The sequence below is a fragment of the Eleginops maclovinus genome, chromosome 18 (assembly GCF_036324505.1).
Source record: "Eleginops maclovinus isolate JMC-PN-2008 ecotype Puerto Natales chromosome 18, JC_Emac_rtc_rv5, whole genome shotgun sequence".
In the NCBI taxonomy this organism is placed as follows: Eukaryota; Metazoa; Chordata; class Actinopteri; order Perciformes; family Eleginopidae; genus Eleginops; species Eleginops maclovinus.
In genome coordinates, this window is record NC_086366.1 from 28,550,969 (window position 1) to 28,571,211 (window position 20,243).

General features: G+C 43.9%; 1 protein-coding gene across 1 annotated transcript; it reads left to right on the forward strand.

The window, feature by feature from the left end:
* The first annotated feature begins 13,876 nt into the window (after positions 1–13,876).
* Positions 13,877–15,271, forward strand: LOC134879874 (titin-like). The gene is made up of 2 exons (XM_063906429.1): positions 13,877–13,941; positions 14,232–15,271. Exon 2 carries the CDS (start codon positions 14,435–14,437, stop codon positions 15,269–15,271), a length of 837 nt encoding a protein of 278 aa, XP_063762499.1. The 5' UTR covers positions 13,877–13,941; positions 14,232–14,434.
* The last annotated feature ends 4,972 nt before the right edge of the window (positions 15,272–20,243 follow it).

Sequence of the window (20,243 nt, forward strand, 5' to 3'; positions counted from 1 at the left end):
ACACAGGCTTTTCTCCCATCCAGAGATTTTTCCCTGAAACTACGCGTATCCTGAGAGGGTGTGGTTTGTGGTGGCATGGACATTGCTTGTCTGGGTTGACAGCTCTTTGTTCTAATGAGCTGTCATAGCTACCATCAAAGTCTGCTGAGACCTCTGTCCTCCTTACAGAGACTGGGCGTTCTCATGTTGGGTTTGAAAGGCCTCTCAGTCTTGCTAATACTCTGACCACCTGTGAGCTGGGCAAAGCTGGGATCATTGAGTATCTTGGCCTGGTCACAAACATGCTTTGCAAAGATGAAGAATGGTGTCTACGATGCTATGTGAGTTTCTTTGTAACATGACGCTAGAGAGACCCATTTGTCATGTAGAGAATATGGCAGCTTTTGGTCATTTGGAGTGATGCGACGAGATGTGTCTAGGTAGTTCAGACCAGGTAGAAATCCATCTGCCTTGGGGGCTCTAAGCTCCAGAAGAATGTCTCCCAGCTCTCTCAACTTTTCCGATTTTCTGTAATTGATTCTCTGTAAACCCTCGACTTTCTCTAGACAACCCCTTTCAAAATAACAGTTCTATAGTTTTTAAGAGGAAGAGGAAATATTACATTTCTCACAGAGAGCCAATAGACAATTGCAGTGCATGACCCAAAAACGTAGGCCAGTTGAAGACCCAAACCTCCTCCTCAACACTTTTATAAAAGGACATTCTAACAGGTTCAGAAGGAGTCACTGGAAGCAGACAGAGTTTGATGCACAATAACTTTATTTCAATACCTTTATTTCATTAAAAACTCAAAACAAAGTCCGAGCAGAGACCGGGATCATACTGCTAAACAAACGTTATACTAGCACTGTTATAGCTAAAGCCTTCTTGTTCCTTATTGGTTGGCCTTGGTGAAGGATGATAAACCACTGCCCTGATTCTTTGTTGTAACCCTTTTGTCACATACGTTTCTGTACACATTTATGTACACGTGTCCATGGCTGCATCCCTGCTCTGCATTAACCGAAACTTTACCTTGTTCCTTTGTTAACACATGTGAGGGGAGTACTTATTTTTGTCCATTTCCTTATTGTTACTTCATAACCCATTCACCTCAGAAAATAATAATAGTTTACCTGATTCTACTAAAGGTGTCCTTTAGGCTTTAGTTTTACCTTGACACTCTTAATGCCACAGTTTGTGAGGCATTGCTTTTAACCTAGTTCACACACAATATGCACTTAACATTGATTACCATAATGATCCCATTCTGAGTCCTTTACTACCACATTGTATAACACTATATTTCATGCAACATTTCGTACTACAGCAGCTGTACGTTGCTTTGTAATGTGTACTGTAAGTCTTGATTATCTGAGCGTTTCTGAGAGTTTGAAGCTGAATCCAGAGTACCTGAAAATGAGAACAATGTGTCCACTTTAAATTTGACATGTAGTTCTTGTTCAAAGCCTGGCTGAACAGGACCAGGTGGATTCGGGCTGAAGAAGATTAGAAGAAAAGGTGTCACATGAGTCGAGGCATGGATTCCCTCTTAAAATCTAATAACTTTGATGACAAATTATTTGCTTACTTTGAAAGATAGGAAGATTGTGTATTGATCCTGCTGTGACTTAAGGTCACTACACAGACAACTAAAACAGGAGTCAACAGGGAATTATAAGCCAATAAGCAGTGCACATGTACCAAAATAATAATAACAGCAATACAAAGGTCTTAGGTGCCTCAAGGAGTGGTTACCCTCAAACACGTGTTATAACGTGTGGAAAACTGTCTGAATGAAGAATGCATTCCGGGATCTGTTATCCCAGGGAACCCGGGAAGCAGTTGCAAGGTATTGACAGGCCCAAAGGACAGCAGCCTCACCCGAGGCAGCAGGTGTTGGAGGAGTTTAAGAAGCCATGGACAAAGACTTTTGGTTCTGGAACGTCGTCCAACATCTTTGGAGAAGGAAGCAAGGAGTCATCCAAGCAATATGTAGTTACAATGGGACACTGCTGACCTCAACTGATCGGGTGATGAGCAGTGGAAGGAACACTTTGGCGAACTCCCAAATCAAACACATCCACCCTCTATGGTAGAGACAGAGCTGGAGGATTATAGGGGATGAACACTAAACTCCCTGGAGAAGGTAACTGAAGGTAAACAAATCCACAGTGGCAAAGGCCTAGGGATGGATGAGATCAGAAATGCTGAAGGTTCAGGCTGCTTAAGAACTCTCATGGTTGACATGTCTCTCACTTACAGTTTACAGCAGTCACAAACAATACATGAACTTCAATTGCACGGGAGTTTGGGGCAGTACAGAAGTAGGGTAGACTGAGGGGGTGGATCCACACCTTATAATATGAGGCCATGGTTCATGGTCTTGGTCTTAAGTGAAGGGACAATGGAGTGTGAGATGGGCCGGAGAATCGGAGCAGTGGGAGCGGTATTGCAGCCGCTTTAGCACACAGTTGTGATGAAGAGAGAGCTGAGCCAGAAGGCAACGTCTACCTGTCAATCTTTATTTCTACTCTATGACGGTTCGTGACCATCGGCTCAACAGAACAAACATGAGTATTTGAATGCAGATGGGGTCAGAGTAAAAAATGTATCATAATACTTCATCTCTTTATCACTCTGAAATGCGGCCTGGGGAAATAATGTGAAATGAATGAACTGATCAACATCTAATTCTGTCACATGTGAGAACCGCCTTGATACAGTCGGGTTATTAATGAACATGTTTGCAGCTCACAGTCCTCCAACTGTCCGTAGCAATCTGATGATGAGTATTCAGATATCCTGTGTGTGTGTGTGTGTGTGTGTGTGTGTGTGTGTGTGTGTGTCAGCTCTCCTTGATATGGACACTCATCATTTCCTCTTGAGAGTTTAAGTGATCTGTATTTACCCCCCTAACTGTTTCATTCTTTCCCTTTCTTTCCCTCTTGATCTTTCTCTCCCCTATTATATATGTTTGTCGCTCACCCTTTCACTCTTTTCAGTGACTTTTGCCTAGGGCCACGATGAAGACAATCTGTCTTTATTTTCGCTCTCTCGGTTCTGATTGACTCTTATCAAGACCTATTAGGGTGCTTTGGGAACTCGTAGACAAACACACACACACACACACACACACACACACACACACACACACACACACACACACACACACACACACACACACACACACACACACACACACACTGACATTTCCCAGCCAATCACATAGATCCTGGAGGGACTGTGACTCAAAGTGACTCAGTTATAAAGTGAATCAACAACAATTTACTGCTGATGTGTTTGAGCCTTTGTGCCTGATGTGTAGTCATGTGTGTGTTTGTGGGCTTGTGTGTGAAAGTTGATTGCAGGTATTCCTAAAAGTATTTTCCTGAGGCAAAGTCAAGTACTGTTCTTGGGACTTTTTTAAGTCTGAAGTCTCTCAGTCTGCAGTCATCAAATATTAATTGTGTTTCCATTGAGGGTGTTTTTGCCGTGTGTTAAAAAACCCCTGAAATCATTAAAACAAAGGGGTTATATAATTTAATAGTATTATACCGTAACAAAAGTCATGGTATTAAACTGAAGCACGTCAATGCTTAAACACAGACAAGGGTACAACGTTGTTTGACCAACATGAAGAAAGTCCTGCCGAAGTACTATCGGCACATCAGCTGCCCCCCGTGCGGTGGAAATACACTGGACCATGTTTACACTCCTCTCCGGCATGGATATAAAGCCCTCCCCTGCCCTCCCTTCGGCAAGTCTGACCACATATCTGTTCTTCTGCTCCCAGTTTACCGGCAGAGACTGAAGAGGGACCGACCTGTGACGAGGACAGTGCATCGTTGGTCGGAGCAGTCTGACTCTGCTCTCCGCCACTGCTTTGGCATCACGGAGTGGTGTGTGTTTGAGGAGGACGACATAAACACACACACTGACGCGGTCATTTACTACATCGGCAAATGCATCGATGACATCGTGCCGTGGATTACTGTACAGACATTCCCAACTGAGAAGCCCTGGATAAACGGCGAGGTCCGAGCTGAACTTAAAGCACGGGCCATCGCACACAGCGGCGGTGATTTGGATGAGTACAGGAATTCCAGGTATGCACTCCGGAGAGCTATTAGCAGTGCGAAAAGACAATACAGGGACAAGGTGGAGTCGAACTACAAGGGCTCCAACGCCAGAAATATGTGGTCTGGACTAAAAACAATAACAGACTACAAAAGGACAAGGAGTGGTGCTGAGGAAGTGTCTGCATCTCTCCCAGATGAACTGAACACATTTTATGCACGCTTTGAGAGGCCCCCGGCTGTGGAGGCACAAAAGGCCCAGGATCCCTGCTCACTGGTTTTAACCCGAGCAGATGTGTGTAGATCTCTGAAAAGGATCAACACACACAGGGCTCCTGGACCTGATGGCTTCCCTGGCCGTGCTCTCAAGGTGTGTGCAGTTCAGCTGGCAGATGTGTTCACAGACATTTTCAATAGGTCACTGCTCCAGTCTGTAGTCCCCACATGTTTTAAAGAGTCCATCATTGTCCCTGTCCCCAAAAAGACAAAACCCATCTGCTTCAATGACTACCGCCCAGTTGCACTCACCTCCTTCATCATGAAGTGCTTTGAGCAGTTAGTCAAAACTTTTATCACCTCCTCCCTCCCTGACTCACTGGACCCCCTGCAGTTTGCCTACAGGGCAAACAGGTCCACCGATGAGGTCATCTCCCTCACCCTCCACACTGCCCTCGACCACCTGGACCAGAGGAACACTTATGTGAGAATGCTGTTTCCTGACTACAGTTCAGCATTCAACACCATTGTGCCCTCCAAGCTCATCATTAAGCTCAGGGACCTTGGGCTCAACAGCGCCCTCTGTGACTGGATCATGAGCTTCCTAATGGGCAGCTTCCCAGGCAGTGCGGATGGGGAACATCATATTCTCCACCTTGACCCTCAACACCGGAGCCCCTCAGGGTTGTGTGCTCAGCCCTCTCCTCTACTCCCTGTTCACGCACGACTGCGTGGCCACACACAGCTCCAACACCATCATCAAGTTTGCTGACGACACGACCATCATCGGCCTGATCACAGACGGCGATGTGACGGCGTACAGAGAGGAGGTCAGAGCCCTGACATCTTGGTGCCAGGACAACAACCTCCATCTCAATGTCAGCAAAACAAAGGAGCTGATTGTGGACTACAGGAAGAGGCAGAGAGAGGCACACGCACCCATCACCATCGACGGGACTCCTGTGGAGAGAGTCAGCAGCTTCAGGTTCCTCGGGGTAAACATCAGTGAGGACCTGACATGGACACATCACACCAGGGTCATATCCAAGATGGCTCGACAGCGGCTCTTCTTCCTCTGCAGGCTGCGGAAGTTCAACATGGACTCCAGGATACTCTGCAACTTCTACAGGTGCACCATCGAGAGTATCCTGACCGCATCACCGCCTGGTATGGCAGTTGCACCGCCCTCAACCGTAAGACTCTACAGAGGGTGGTGAAAACTGCTCAGCACATCACCAGGACGGAGCTGCCATCCATGGAGGACCTCTACACCCAGCAGTGTAGGAGGAAGGCCGGTAGGATATTAAAGGACCCCCATCACCCCAGCTACAGTCTGTTCTGTCTGCTGCCGTCTGGCAGACGGTACCGCAGCATCCGGACCAAGACCACCAGAACTCCTGAGGTCTGTGAATGTCTACTCACATCTGTTTATAGTAAACATACTGTATCTATATATTACACATTTTATTCTTGTCTAATTTTTGCATTATTTTATTTATCTTATTTGCACTATGTTTGTTGAGTTGTTGGAGGCGCCTGGGATATAAGATGTTCATTGCCAACATATCTGCTGTGGATATGACAAATGAAACCTTTGAACTTTTTTTTTTTAAACTTTGAACTCCACTACCGTCGTTCTATATCCACTTTGACTAACTGTGAAAAACTCTACTTCTGAGCTGTTCTTAATTTGAAAATAGAATATGTTCCTGCTGTGCACTCAGATTCATGCACCACTTGTCAAGCCTCAACCTATTCTCTGACATGAAGACAAAGACGCAGAAAAACAAGGGGGAAACATAAAAGAAGAAAAGATCATGAGAGGCAGGGCAGCATAAAGGAACCCAAATAAATAAAAATGAGATGTTGTCCTAAATGAGGTGCAGTGAAGCTGAGAGGAAGTCAGGAGAGGAGATGAGGAGTCAGCAGAGGGCAGAAGGAAGGCAGGCATTAGTGTCATGTAGAGAGGATCAGTCTGCTGCTCCTTTGATGTAAGCAGCAGGATCTCACACACACACACACACACACACACACACACACACACACACACACACACACACACACACACACACACACACACACACACACACACACACACACACACACACACACACACCTGAAAGAAAAATGTAACCCATGGATTCAAAATCAGCAGGTTCAGAAAACTACAAAGAGATATCACCCATCAGAGAGCCCAACACCAGAGATTAAAGCAACACAAATACAAAAGTTATTTCAAGTCATTTCAAGTATGCATTCATTATCAGAAAAATCTAAACCACCCTGACCACAGTAGAGGCAGAGGTTCCTCTGGTGTCAATGCTCTTGCTCCTCTGGTGTGAGTATGGTGCGTCCCACCTGCATGGGCTTGGAACTAGGGCTACAACTATTTTGATAATAAATTCATTTATACGAGTAATCGATTAATCAGAAAAAAAACTCGCCAAAAAATATGTTTCCATTATTTTATTCAGAAAAATGCATTTCCAAATTGACATCATAAACACAAGAAAACAACCCAAATGTAGGCTATAGAAACTTTTTTTGAACAAAACATGTCACTTTATCTTGCTTGATCAAATCAATCAAACTGTAAGGCAATACAACATGGAAATAAAGATGTGTCTGTTTTGCACAAAAAAGGTATTGTTTTAAATTGCTTGAATGGACCTGAGCCGTTATAAATAATACGAAATTATACAAATATAAAGTTGTGAATCACAAACAAGTGTTAACAGGCTTTGTTACAACATACAGTATATACAACAATAGAGCTAGCTGTAGATAATTTCTGCAGTTACACCTTCTTCTCTCTTTTTCACTATTTTATTTATCTTTTGCACCATGTATGTTGAGTTGTTGGAGGAGCACGCGACATAAGATTTTCATTGCCAACATATACGCTGTATCTGCTGTGCATATGACAAATAAAACCTTGAAACCTTGAAACCTCACACACACATAAACTCACACTCTCACAATCACCAACCCCCTCTCTCTGTCTTCCTACAGAATATTTGATTGAATGTTCCTGAGCTTCTATACATAAACATAAATAATAATAATAATAATAATAATAATAATAATAATAATAATAATAATAATAATAATAATGTAAAAAATGTTATCACAAACTGAGCAGCTCCGCAAAACAGCCAGTAACAACATAGACCAAACTAATTGATAACAAAATTTGCAGCCAACTTTTTGTATAATAGAGTTTAATCGATTTTATCAATTAATTGTTGCAGCCCTTGGCTGCGGCTCTGTTGTGATGCTGGTGGCTTCAGATGAATCCCTTAGATGGGTCGATGAACAGCGAGAAAGGCGTCACATCGTGTCGCGTTGTGCCACAGTTTTGTTTCCCTGTATCAGATTCATAAGTCCTCCAGTGGTATCAGGGCCCATAATTACCTTGCGTAGCTTTGCAGAAAAAAAAAGTTTAAGTGGTGTCTGTCATTCCCATTCAGCTGTCCCCACAGTTGGGCTCTACCAGTTAGATGATTTATTGTGAAAGCAACCTTAGCCCCCCCCAGAAGCAGAGCTGTTGGGCTGCAGAGCCAACAGGATAGAACAGTTTGTGAGAAATGGATTGCAGCCCTCAGCATCTCCAGCATAGCGGGACTGACACTGCAGGTACTGGAACCGTTGGCAGTGAGGCAGGAAGAGAAGCTGAAACAGCCTGCTGGATCAAAGCTACTACTAGCTGCTGAACCTGGGAATTTAGTGCTGCGAGCACTAGGGCTGATGAGGACTGACAAATTTCATCAGCTACATTTAAAACGGTTAATCCTCCTCTTACCATCTGCCTGCCTCATTTTCACAAATGATTTTAAGTGCAGTTAGTACTCAAGCATAAGTGTTGATTTAATTTCAAATGAACACATTTTATAAATGTTAATATCCTAAATATGTATCTACAGTTAATTGTGCGAGTCAGCGAATAAAGAGTGAAAATGTAGTGAAGGTTTCCTGCCTCACGCTGAAGTGCTTTCTGGTCAGGAGGGAGAAAACATCTTAGTCAGATAACAGCATGACAGCAGTGCAGAGTCCCCCCTCTGTGATGAAGCAGGCATCTTCTTTCTTCCAGAAAAAACATTTTCATTTTCTCACTTGAGCACAAGGCTGTCATCAGTCAGACTTTTAAAGCAAGAGTAAGAAAGTTCACCTCTTTTCAGTGGCGTCTGCCAGAACCTGATCATGATCTCTGAACAAATTCAAAGTGTTAAATGTGCAAGAACATGTTACACATATCTATCGCTCTCTTTGAAGGTTTAGCAAAACATAGCACAGTTATGCTGCTGATATTTCTGACTATCCAACTTGCACAAACCTCAGTCTGATCCAGAATCAATGACTCAGGCAGCTGAGCCTAACACACTCAACTGAACAAGCTGCAGATTCTTCTTCCTCCTGTTCATACCACAGACCATCTGTCCATCCATCCATTCATCTTCTCTCGCTTATCCGTCAGGGTCGCGGAGGTAACAGCTCCAGCAGAGAGCCCCAAACTTCTCTTTCCCTGGCCACATCAGCCAGCTCTGATTGGGGGATTCCAAGGCGCTCCCAGGCCAGTGAAGAGATATAATCCCTCCACCTGGTCCTAGGTCTACCCCTCGGTCTCGTCCCAGCTGGACGTGCCTGGAACACCTCCCTAGGGAGGCGCCCAGGTGGCATCCTCACTAGGTGCCCAAACCACCTCAACTGGCTCCTTTCAACGCGAAGGAGCAGCGGTTCTACTCCGAGTCCCTCTGAACTGAACTTCTCACCTTATCCCTAAGGGAGATGCCAGCCACCCTGCGGAGAAATCCCATTTCGGCCGCTTGTATCTGCGATCTCTTTCTTTCGATCATGACCCATCTTCATGACCATAGGTGAGGGTAGGAATGAAGATGGCCCGGTAGACAGAGAGCTTTGCCTTCTGGCTCATCTCTCTTTTAGTCACAACGGTGCGGTAAAGCGACTGCAGTACCGCTCCCGCTGCTCCGATTCTCCGGCCCATCTCACGCTCCATTGTTCCCTCACTCGAGAACAAGACCCCGAGATACCTTTACTTGGGGTAAGGCCTCATTCCCTACCATCGGTTTGAGAACCATGGCCTCAGATTTGGAGGTGCTGATCCTCATCCCAGTCGCTTCACACTCGGCCGCGCACCGATCCAGTTAGTGCTGAAGGTCACAGACCGATGAAGCCATTAGGACCACATCATCTGCAAAAAGCAGTGGTGCAATCCTTACCCCACCGAGCTGCAGACCCCCTCCCCTACGACTACGCCTCGAAATCCTGTCCATGAATATCACAAATAGGATTGGTGACAAAGTGCAGCCCTGGCGGAGGCCAACCACCACCACACACCACCACCACACACCATACAGTCTAAAGCAGTCAACACAGTCATCGTGATGTCACCCTTTGGTTACATGGACTTCTCTGAGTTTAAGAGTGTGAGAGGCTGGTCATTGGGTAACAGATCTGCTCTGAAGATGAACTCTTTATTTCTCTGGTCAGAGCGCCATGTAAGCTGTTGAGCTGGTTGATAGTTTGTGTTTGTGTCTGACTTGCACATATGCTGGGGTTCAGAGCAGCTCTTCAGTCCTATGATGTTGTTTGATGTGTCGCTCGTTAAAACACAGGAAGCTGCAAAACCAATAACACAATTCACTGTTAAAATGAACAGCTGATGTCACAACTCACTTCTTTAGTTCCTGCTGCTGGAAGACACGCACAGGCTGCAGTGGAGACGCTGAGCACAGCTGATTGACAGCTGGAACACCAACCACAAACACATTGAAATGGCTTTTGTAAATAAATAGATGTTGTACATACATGTGCAAAGCCAGGTTGAAGGCATTCGATTTACTATAGTTTCTCAAAAGGGAAGATAAATGACATTATCTGAGTTATCCTGTGTGTACCCCCCTCCCTGTTGTGACTCCACTGAGGAGGGATTCACAGATAGTCCCTCTCATTGGTCAGTGGACAATGCTTTTACTCCAGTTGCTCTCTTATTCAGGTGATCAGCAGAAGTTAACTTGGAGAACGAAGAGTTTTGATTTTGCGCTGACACAACTCTGACACGCTCCTTTCACTACAATATGAGAGTGACAGGATTTGATGGTTGTCAGCAGCACTTATACTTTAAACATAACAGCTTTCTCTCTATTAGATGTACTAGCCCAATTTATAATGGATTGTCTCGAAATAGGAACCTGGGAGGAGTGCACAAGAGTGTGCAGACATAATTGCTCAGTCTGTCTTTTATTGCACTTTGCTGCTTTAATTGCCTTTTTGTGGACTTATTCCCCAAGCTACTTTAAATGCTCTATGCTGCCTTAAGTGTTCTGCGGAATAAAATGGGCTTTTTTAATCTTGAAAATAGCACAAATAGCTTTGTGTTTTTGGCATCTTTGGCAGGTGTAATACAGTTGAAGAGTGAATCCTCTAACCACATTTGAGTATCAGACATGAATTCCTAAACAAAATGATTCCCTTGAACAGACTTTATTTCCTAAGTTATCATTAGTAGCTGACAGGGGGGTTGGAATTGGCACAATCAAAAGCCCCTACTGTACACTGATACTGCAACTTTTTTCAAACGTTTAATCTCATTAGATAAAATGCAGTTTAATAAAACTCTTTCTTAAATTATTCTTTTCATTTCATTGACAATCATCAGTATACTGACACTGCGTTGGGTTCAGACACTCCACATCTCTTTGTCTGAAAGTATGCACAATTCTGACATTGTAATCTAAAAAAAGAATGAACTTTAACGCACAAAGACTATATGCTGTCGCAAACATTTGTGTTAGAGCAGATTGTGTTGTCTTTTTCCAATTATGTTACGTCTGACCCTTAACCCTAACACTTTGATGCCTCTGTGATGTGAAGCTCCAGTGTAGCAATAGTTCAGAAATCCTGCAGAAAAAGTTTGTGCATCCACATCTGTGCAGCTCATTGAACAGCTGGCACTGAGCTTTTCAGACACACACACAGCTTTCCTCCTGACATCCCGAGCACCGTTAACAAGCACAGCCTGCCGCCACTTCTCTCAAAACCCAAAACTGCTGTCAGGAAAACGTTCTGTTTTCTTGCTGACGAATGGAGTGGCACCACAGATTAAGTCTCCTAGAATGAAAGTGGATTCAAAGGGGTCATAGAATGGAAAACTGTATTTACCTCGGCATAGTTGTATAAGGAGAGTTCGGTACATTGAACTGACATACCGTGAACCTCAAACACCATTGTTTCCTCCTTCACGTGCAAATCATGAATATGCATATCACAGCAGTAAAACGGGCAAGTTACAACAATCCCTGTGTGTGACGCCACACACGGTAGTCCAGCCCCAACATTTGCATACACCAGCTACTGGAAACCACTCCGTAATGTTGGTCTCCAATCTCCTACCAACTGGCTGTTCTTCAAATTCATCAGTTTCCTCCTCCGATAAAGGCTTAAACATGTAAGGTTGGATGCCAATAGCCTCAATGGTCTATTTCTCACAGTTTTGCTAACTTCACTTACTTTTGTGGGTTCTGAGGCAGCCATGGGTTGCTCCTTGTAAACCAGCCAATCAGAGCAGAGCTCGTCATAAACTTCAGAGGATTGAGCAAAGGTTAAAATAATCAGAGTTCAGACGCTAGGAATACTTCTATGCTTATGTTTGTATTTATTAGTGTGTTCTCTCTTTATAAACCTAAAGGCCCCGACAAAGACACAAATTCTCTACCAACAGCTGATGGATCTGCCTAAAAGTTTTGATCCTTAAGAAGGGGGGGTTTGGTTGGGACATGTTATTGTTGAGAATAGCATAGTGAGAGGTGTCAGCTCCAGATGTTCATTGACAGCGACTGCGCTATTCAGAACGGTTCCTAGTGACAGTGGGACCGTTCTGTTTAACGAACAGTCTGACACCTCAGTTTATGCTGCAATTAAAGGAATTGCAGACGAAAAATATTTTCAAAACTCCCTCTCCTGTGTCACTGTGAAGGTGTTTGTGTGAAATTGTGAATGTATCTTTTAAATGTTCTTTTAACTTAAACGTAAATGTGACAGAAAGAGATGTGTCAATGAGGAATCCCTTATTTTTAAAATAACACCTTTCTCTAACTGGATGGTGACCTTCAGTGAAAATGCTAATGCTAACTTTGATAACCTGCCTTTCTGTGTCCATCATCCTCCTGATGACACTTCCTTCCCTGCTTCATCCCTCTTTCCTTTTGTTACATCGAATTCAGCTTAATGCACATCTTTCTAACATATTTTCCTTCTTCTTGCCCTTTTTCCGCTCTTCATCCTCTCTATGCCCCTGCATCAACCCTACACTGTATCAGTCACTTTAAACCCATCTACTCAGGAGTGGCCTATCAGTCCCAAATAAAAAATCTTGACCTCACGCACAGACAGTCAATCCTAGTGTACTCTTAGCCTTATGGTGCCACCACTACTATCTTCTTGTCTCCCTTCATTTCTTTAATTAATCTCTTTCAGTTTGTCCTTCAGCCTGTCTCTCTCTTTCTCTCTCTCTCTCTCTCTCTCTTCTCTCTCTCTCTCTCTCTCTCTCTCTCTCTCTCTCTCTCTCTCTCTCTCTGTGTGTAACAAACACACTTCCTTACCTTAACATTGATATCAGATTAGTGATAGCTCTAATTCTCTTTTACTCTCTCTCTATGACCCACACACACACACACACACACACACACACACACACACACACACACACACACACACACACACACACACACACACACACACACACACACACACACACACACACACACACACACACACTCACACACCAAGGACAGATCTACTAACCACAGAGAGAGTTGAGAACAATCAGTTGCTGTCTCTTTCTATCAAGTCCTCTAACTGTGACTGGTTGAGCTCACGGCTGGTTTATATATAGATGTATTGTCTGTGTGTGTGTGTGTGTGTGTGTGTGTGTGTGTGTGTGTGTGTGTGTGTGTGTGTGTGTGTGTGTACGTGTTCCAAAAGCACCCTATTGATAAGAGTGTGTGTGCATTACTTGGTGCAAAGCTCTTAAATTGCCATCTTAAAGGTGACCTTTCTTGCAGACAGTAGATATAACACTGAAATCTAAACCACAAACTGCATCTGACCACTAAAAAGAAACACCACTTTCTGCAGCTCTTGTTGTTGCTGGCAGAAAGGCAGAAATTGCATGTTCTTTTGGCACAACCAAGATCTTGCCACTGGTGGGACAGCGTTGCTTCAGACTTATCCCCTCAGCAAGTCATGCAGAATTTCCACGTGTACCTGGAGTCCTTCGACTACATCTGCGACCAAGTCTGTGATGTTTTAGGAAGAAGAAACACAAATTACCGTTTGTGTGTACCTCTTCGAAAATGGGTTGCAATTGCCCTCTAGAAGCTGGCCACTGGCAGTGAATACTTGACCATCAGCCATCTTTTCGGAGTAGGTGAAAAGACTCCCTGGATTTTCGTCCTTTTTTTTCAGTTATCTTTCTAATATGGTGAATCTGCCAAACTGAATCCCACTCCACCTGCCAGCTAAGGGGCGGAGACGATAAATAGCCTGCTCACCCTTTAGTTCATCCTTTGCACTCCCTGCCAGCACACCAATTTAACCCTGTGTCCTGAGTTTCCTCCACATATCCTGAAGTGTGCGTCTTCAAGTTAACGTGAGTGGTCAATTCATTGTTTATTGTTTCATTTGTATGCCTTTGTGGTAGTTTTGCTGATCCCTTTGTTCTCAGACATGTGCTAGGAGCCATGTGGGAATTGTTTTGTTGCTTGTTTGTTACTTTGCTGTTTAGTTGTGGATTGCGTATTCACACATGATTGTTGCTTGTTCGTTGCCTTTGCTGTTTAGTTCTGAATTGTGTATTTGCACATGATGTTGGTTTCTCTGTTTGATTGACCACTTCGTTATTTAATTGTAGTTGTATTGTTTCTTTGTTTTCTCATGCAGCACACAAAATAATCAAGACCAAAAGGGAAAATAAATACTGGTTCTTGCATTAAACCCTGCCTTCTCCTTGCCTCATTGCATCCTTGCCCTTTGGGTCTTCTGACCGAGACCCTGTCTGCTCGCCACACTCACTCTCCCCGAACCAAATCACCCCTACAGTTCCTTCAATGGTCCTTCGAGCCGGATACTGAGTGAGTGATACCATGGCAGGCAACGGTAAGGAGTCAAGAGAGTTGACGTTGCCAGAGAAGGCCCCCCAAGCTGGAACCAGAAGTGAGGGGACGGTATCCAGACCTACACGAGAGAGACGTCCACCTGACCGCTATGGCTTCCTGGATCCTGATGGGAAACTCTCCAGCCAGCCCAAAAGCCTCCCTCGTCACAGCCAAGCAGCCGTACTGCCGCCTCCACCCCCAGGTGCTGTTGATGTCCAGGCGGATGACCATGAAAACCCTGATCAGACGCTGAGAGAGAACACAGCCGCTGAGGAACGAGGAGTGGAGGAGGAAGAGACGACAGTCGAGGAGGAAGAAGAAGAGGACTATGAAGTTACCCACGACTATGTCCAGCTTGAATCAGCAGCTCTTCAGCCCGCTCCACTGCCCGCTCCACTGCCCGCTCCACAGCCAGCTACACAGCCAGCATCTGCTCCGATCCACCTGAGAGATGTGAGACCTGGCAGATCCAGGGGCAAGAGCGACAAGCGTGAGCCACCACCAAGGTCGAAGACGGCCTTCTCTTCTAGCTCCACTTATGCTAGTGGAAGCTCCCGAAGCTCACGCAGGAGCCAACAGGTGGAGCTCACCCCACAACAGGCGGCCATGGTCGATGAGAGGAGGAAACTTGGAGAACTGCAGGAGATACAGCGTCAGATTGAGGAGGAACAAGCTCCATTTACAACTGTGTCCACAATTTCTGCTGGGCAGCCAGGGCTATACTGGCTCCGGTCCAGATCAAACTTCCTGATGCTGAGAAGTTTGTGGAAATGGCCACTTTTTTCCAAAACCTTTGGAGAGCACCTCAGTGTGTTGGTGCAATAGATGGAAGCCACATCCCTATTATAGCACCAGAAACATATCCCAAGGACTTTTATAACAGAAAAGGGTGGCATTATTTTGTTCTACAGGTTGTTGTTGATTGCAAAGGGATGTTCTGGGATGTGTGTGTTGGCTTCCCAGGGAGTGTACATGATGCTAGAGTGCTAAAACAGTGGGAGGTCATGGCGTGTTGCTAGGCCAAAACCAAATGAACATCTTTGGCTGAGATGTGGGACCCAGCCTATCCCATGCAAAGTTGGCTCATGAAACCTTTTTCAGACACTTGGAGACTGACCCCTGAACAACTTACCCACAATTACAGGCTGAGCCCTGCCCGGTCTGTTGTTGAGATGGTGTTTGGGAGGCTAAAAGGAAGATGGAGGTGCCTCCTAAAAAAGAAACAACTGCAAGCTGGAGCTCAGCAAGATAATAGTAGTGGCTTGCTGCCTACTACACAACATCTGTGAGTAACATGGCATCAACTACACAGAAGATGGCCCAGACAGACAGGTGTACAACCAACACGCATTGCCAGACATTGGTAGTCCAGATGGAACTGACATTAGAACAGAATTGGTGGACTTTTTTAAGACTGGGGGTCAGAATTATTCAGCTGCTAAACTTGTACAGTGGAAGCAATATAGACGTGGACAAAATAGTTGGTACCCTTCCGTTAAAGAAAGAAAAACCCACAATGGTCACTAAAATAACTTGAAACTGACTAAAGTAATAATAAATAAAATGTATTGAAAAATAACGAATGAAAATCAGACATTGCTTTTGAATTGTGGTTCAACAGAATCATTTAAAAAACTAAATAATGAAACTGGCCTGGACAAACATGATGGTACCCTTAGGTTAATATTTTGTTGAACAACCTTTTGAGTCAATCACTGCAATCAAGCGACTTTGTAACTCTCAATGAGATTTATGCACCTGTCGACATATATGTTGACCCATTCATTGACACTGCTCCAGCTGTCTCAGGTTTGAAGGGTACCTTCTCCAGACTGCATGTTTCAACCCCTTCCACAGATTTTCAATAGGGTTTAGATCAGGGCTCATAGGCCACTTCAGAATAGTCCAGTGTTTTGTTCTTTTGTTTTTGTTGGGCAGCACATTTCGCTCCAGAATGCCTTGATAGTCTTGAGATTCAACACACACTGTGCCAGATGCAGCAAAGCAGCCCCAGAACATAACCGAGCCTCCTCCATGTTTCACAGCAGGTACAGTGTTTTTTCTTTGTACGCTTCATTTTTGCGCCTGTAAACATAGAGCTGATGTGACTTGCCAAAAGTTCCAGTTTTGTCTCATCTATCCAAAGGACATTCTCCCAGAAGCGTTGTGGCTTGTCAACATGCATTGTGGCAAATTCCAGTCTCGCTTTTTAATGATTTGCTTTCAACAGTGGTGTCCTGCTCAGTCGTTTTCCATTAAGTCCACTTTGGCTCAAACAGCGGCGGATGGTGCGATCTGACACTGACGCACCTTGACCTTGGAGTTCACCTCTAATGTATTTGGAAGTTGTTCTGGGTTCTTCAGTTACCATTCGTATTATCAGTCTTTTCAATTTTTCATCAATTCTCCTCTTGCGGCCACGTCCAGGGAGGTTGGCTAAAGTCTCGTGGACCTTAAACCTCTGAATAATATGTGCAACTGTGTAGTCACAGGAGCATCAAGCTGCTTGGAAATGGTCTTATAGCCTTTACCTTTAACATGCTTGTCTATAATTTTCTTTCTAATATCCTGAGACAACTCTCTCCTTAGCTTTCTGTGCTCCATGTTCAGTGTGGTACACACCATGATACTAAACAGCACAGTGACTACTGTTCACCCTTTAAATAGACAGACTGACTAATTACAAATCTGAAGACACCTGTAGTGCTAATTACAGGACACACCTTAGTTTAACATGGGTCAGTTATTTTCAGTATTTTCTAGGGGTACTATCATTTTTGTCCAGGCCAGATTAATTATTTAGTTTTTAAAATGATTCTGTTGAACCACAATTCAAAAGCAATGTCTGATTTTCATTTGTTATTTTCCAATACATTTTATTTATTATTACTTTTGTCAGTTTCAAGTTATTTCAGTGACCATTGTGGGTTTTTCTTTCTTTAACGGAAGGGTACCAACAATTTTGTCCACGTCTGTAAGTATTTGATCCCCTGTCAATGTAGTTAGTTTACCCACTTACAAAGGAATTAACAGTCTTTCATTTGTATGGTAGGTTTATTTTAACAGTGAGAGACAGAATATTAAAAGAAAATCCAGAAATGTACATAAAAAAAAAGATTTCAATTGATTTGCATTTAATTGGGGGAAATAAGTATTTGATCCCCTTGCAACCAACAATAATTCTAGCTCTCATGGACCAGTTCAAGTCCTCAAGTTTTAAGAAAGTACTCCTGATGTCAACTTGTTACCTGGGTAAAAGACACCTGTCTACAGTCAATACATCAGATTACAACCTCTCCACCGAGGGCAAGACCATAGACAGGTCTTGTGATCATGGTGGAACTAATGTCCAGGACATCAGGGACAAGATTGTAGACCAACACAAAGCTGGAATAGAAGACAAGACCACCAGCAAGCAGCTTAGTGAGAAAGAGACAACTGGTTTGATTATTAGAAGATGGAAGAAGCACAAAATAACCATCAATCGCCCTCAATCTGGGGCTCCACGATCAATGATCATGAGAAAGGTGAGCGGTCAGCCAAGAACTACACAGGAGGGACTTGTTAATGATCTGAAGGCAGCTGGGACCACAGTCACCAAGAAAACTATTGGTAACACACTGCACCGTAATGGATTAAAACCCTGCAGCGCCCAGAAGGGTACCCTGCTCAAGAAGGCACATGTACAGGCCGTCTGAAGTCTGCCAGTGATCCTCTGAATGATTCAGAGAAGGTGATGTTGTCAGATGAGACCAAAATCAAGACCTTTGGCATCAACTACACATGTTATGTTTGGAGAAGGAGAAATGCTGCCTATGACCCCAAGAACACCATCCCCAGTGTCAAGCATGGAGGCAGAAACATTATGGTTTGGGGGGGTTTCACTGCTATGGGATAGGGCGATTCACCGCATCGAGGGGGTGATGGAAGGGGCCATGTTCCATAAAATATTGGCTGACAACCTCCTTCCCTCAGCCAGCACACTGAAAATGGGACATGGATAGGTCTTCCAGCACGACAATGACCCAAAATATACGACCAAGGCAACTCAGGCGTGGCTACAAAAGAAGGCCATTAAGGTGATGGAGGGGCCTAGCCACGCTCCGGACCTTCATCCCATAGAACATCTGTGGAGGGAGCTGAAGCTTCCAGCTGCCAAGCATCAGCCTCCAAACCTTAAGGATTTTGAAAGAATATGCAGAGAGGAGAGGACCAAAATCCCTCCTGAGATGTGAGCAAACCTGGTGACCAACTACAAGAAACATCTGATCTCTGTGCTGTCCAACAAGGCTTTCTCCACCAAGAACTAAGGCATGTTTTGCAAGGGGATCAAATACTTATTTCCCCCAATTAAATGCACATCAATTTATATCTTTTTTTATTTACATTTAATAATATATATATATATATATTATGTCTCTCCCTGTGAAAATAAACCTACCATAAAAATGACAGACTGTCCATGTCTTTGTAAGTGGGTAAACTAACTGAATTGGGAGGGGATCAAATACTTATTTCCTCCACTGTATGTACAGTATATATATATATATATATATATATATACACACACACACACATATATTTATATATACAGCGGGTAAAATAAGTATTGAGCATTTTCATCAGATGTCGGTAACAACTCATGCAATCCACACATGCAAAGAAATTAAACCATAGATATCCATAAATTAAATTGTGTTTATTAAAATGGAATGACACAGGGAAAAAGTATTGAACACAGGGAGAAAGGGAGGTGTGAAAAGGCATGGAAAGCCAAAACACCAGCTGAAATCTATCAGTAATTAGAAAGCAATCCTGCCCCTCAGTGCAAATGAATATCAGCTGGTTCAGTCCCAACTGATGGCCTATAAAAAGGTCTCTCATTACCAAGGTGGCACACAAGAAAGATCTTATGATGGGTAAAAGCAAAGAGCTCTCTCAAGACCTTTGCAACCTTATTGTTGTAAAACATACTGATGGCATTACAGAAGGATTTCTAAACTCCTGAATGTTCCAGTGAGCACTGTTGGGGCCTTAATCCGGAAGTGGAAAGAACATCATTTCACCATAAACCAGCCACGACCAGGTGCTCCTCGCAAGATTTCTGACAGAGGAGTGAAAATAATTATCAGAACAGTTTTCCAGGAGCCAAGGACCACTTGTGGAGCCCTTCAGAAAGACCTGGAATCAGCAGGTCCAATTGTTTCAAAGAAAACAATAAGTAATGCAGTCAACCGCCACGGCCTGTATGCACGCTCACCACGCAAGACTCCACTGCTGAGAAGAAGCATGTTGAAGCTTGTTTAAAGTTTGCTGCACAACATTAAGACAAGCCTGTGAAATACTAGGAGAATATAGTCTGGTCAGATGAGTCCAAAATTGAACTCTTTGGATGCCATAATACACACCATGTTTGGAGGTCAAATGGCGCTGCACATCACCTCAGAAACACCAAACCAACAGTGAAGTTTGGAGTGTGGAACATCATGGTGTGGGGCTGTTTTTCAGCATACGGCACTGGCAAACTTCATATAATTGAAGGAAGGATGAATGGAAAAATGTACGGAGATATTCATGATAAAAATCTGCTGCCATCTACCAGGGTGATGAAGATGAAACGAGGATGGACATTTCAGCAAGACAATGACCCCAAACACACAGCCAAGGAAACTCTCAATTGGTTTCAGAGAAATAAAGTAAAGCTGCTAGAATGGCCCAGCCAATCACCTGACTTGAATCCAATAGAAAATCTATGGAAAGAACCTAAGATCAGATTTCTTAGAAGAGGCCCACGGAA

Excerpts from the sequence above, each read along its gene's own strand:
- LOC134879874 (XM_063906429.1), top strand. The coding sequence starts at position 14,435 with ATGGCAGGCAACGGTAAGGAGTCAAGAGAGTTGACGTTGCCAGAGAAG.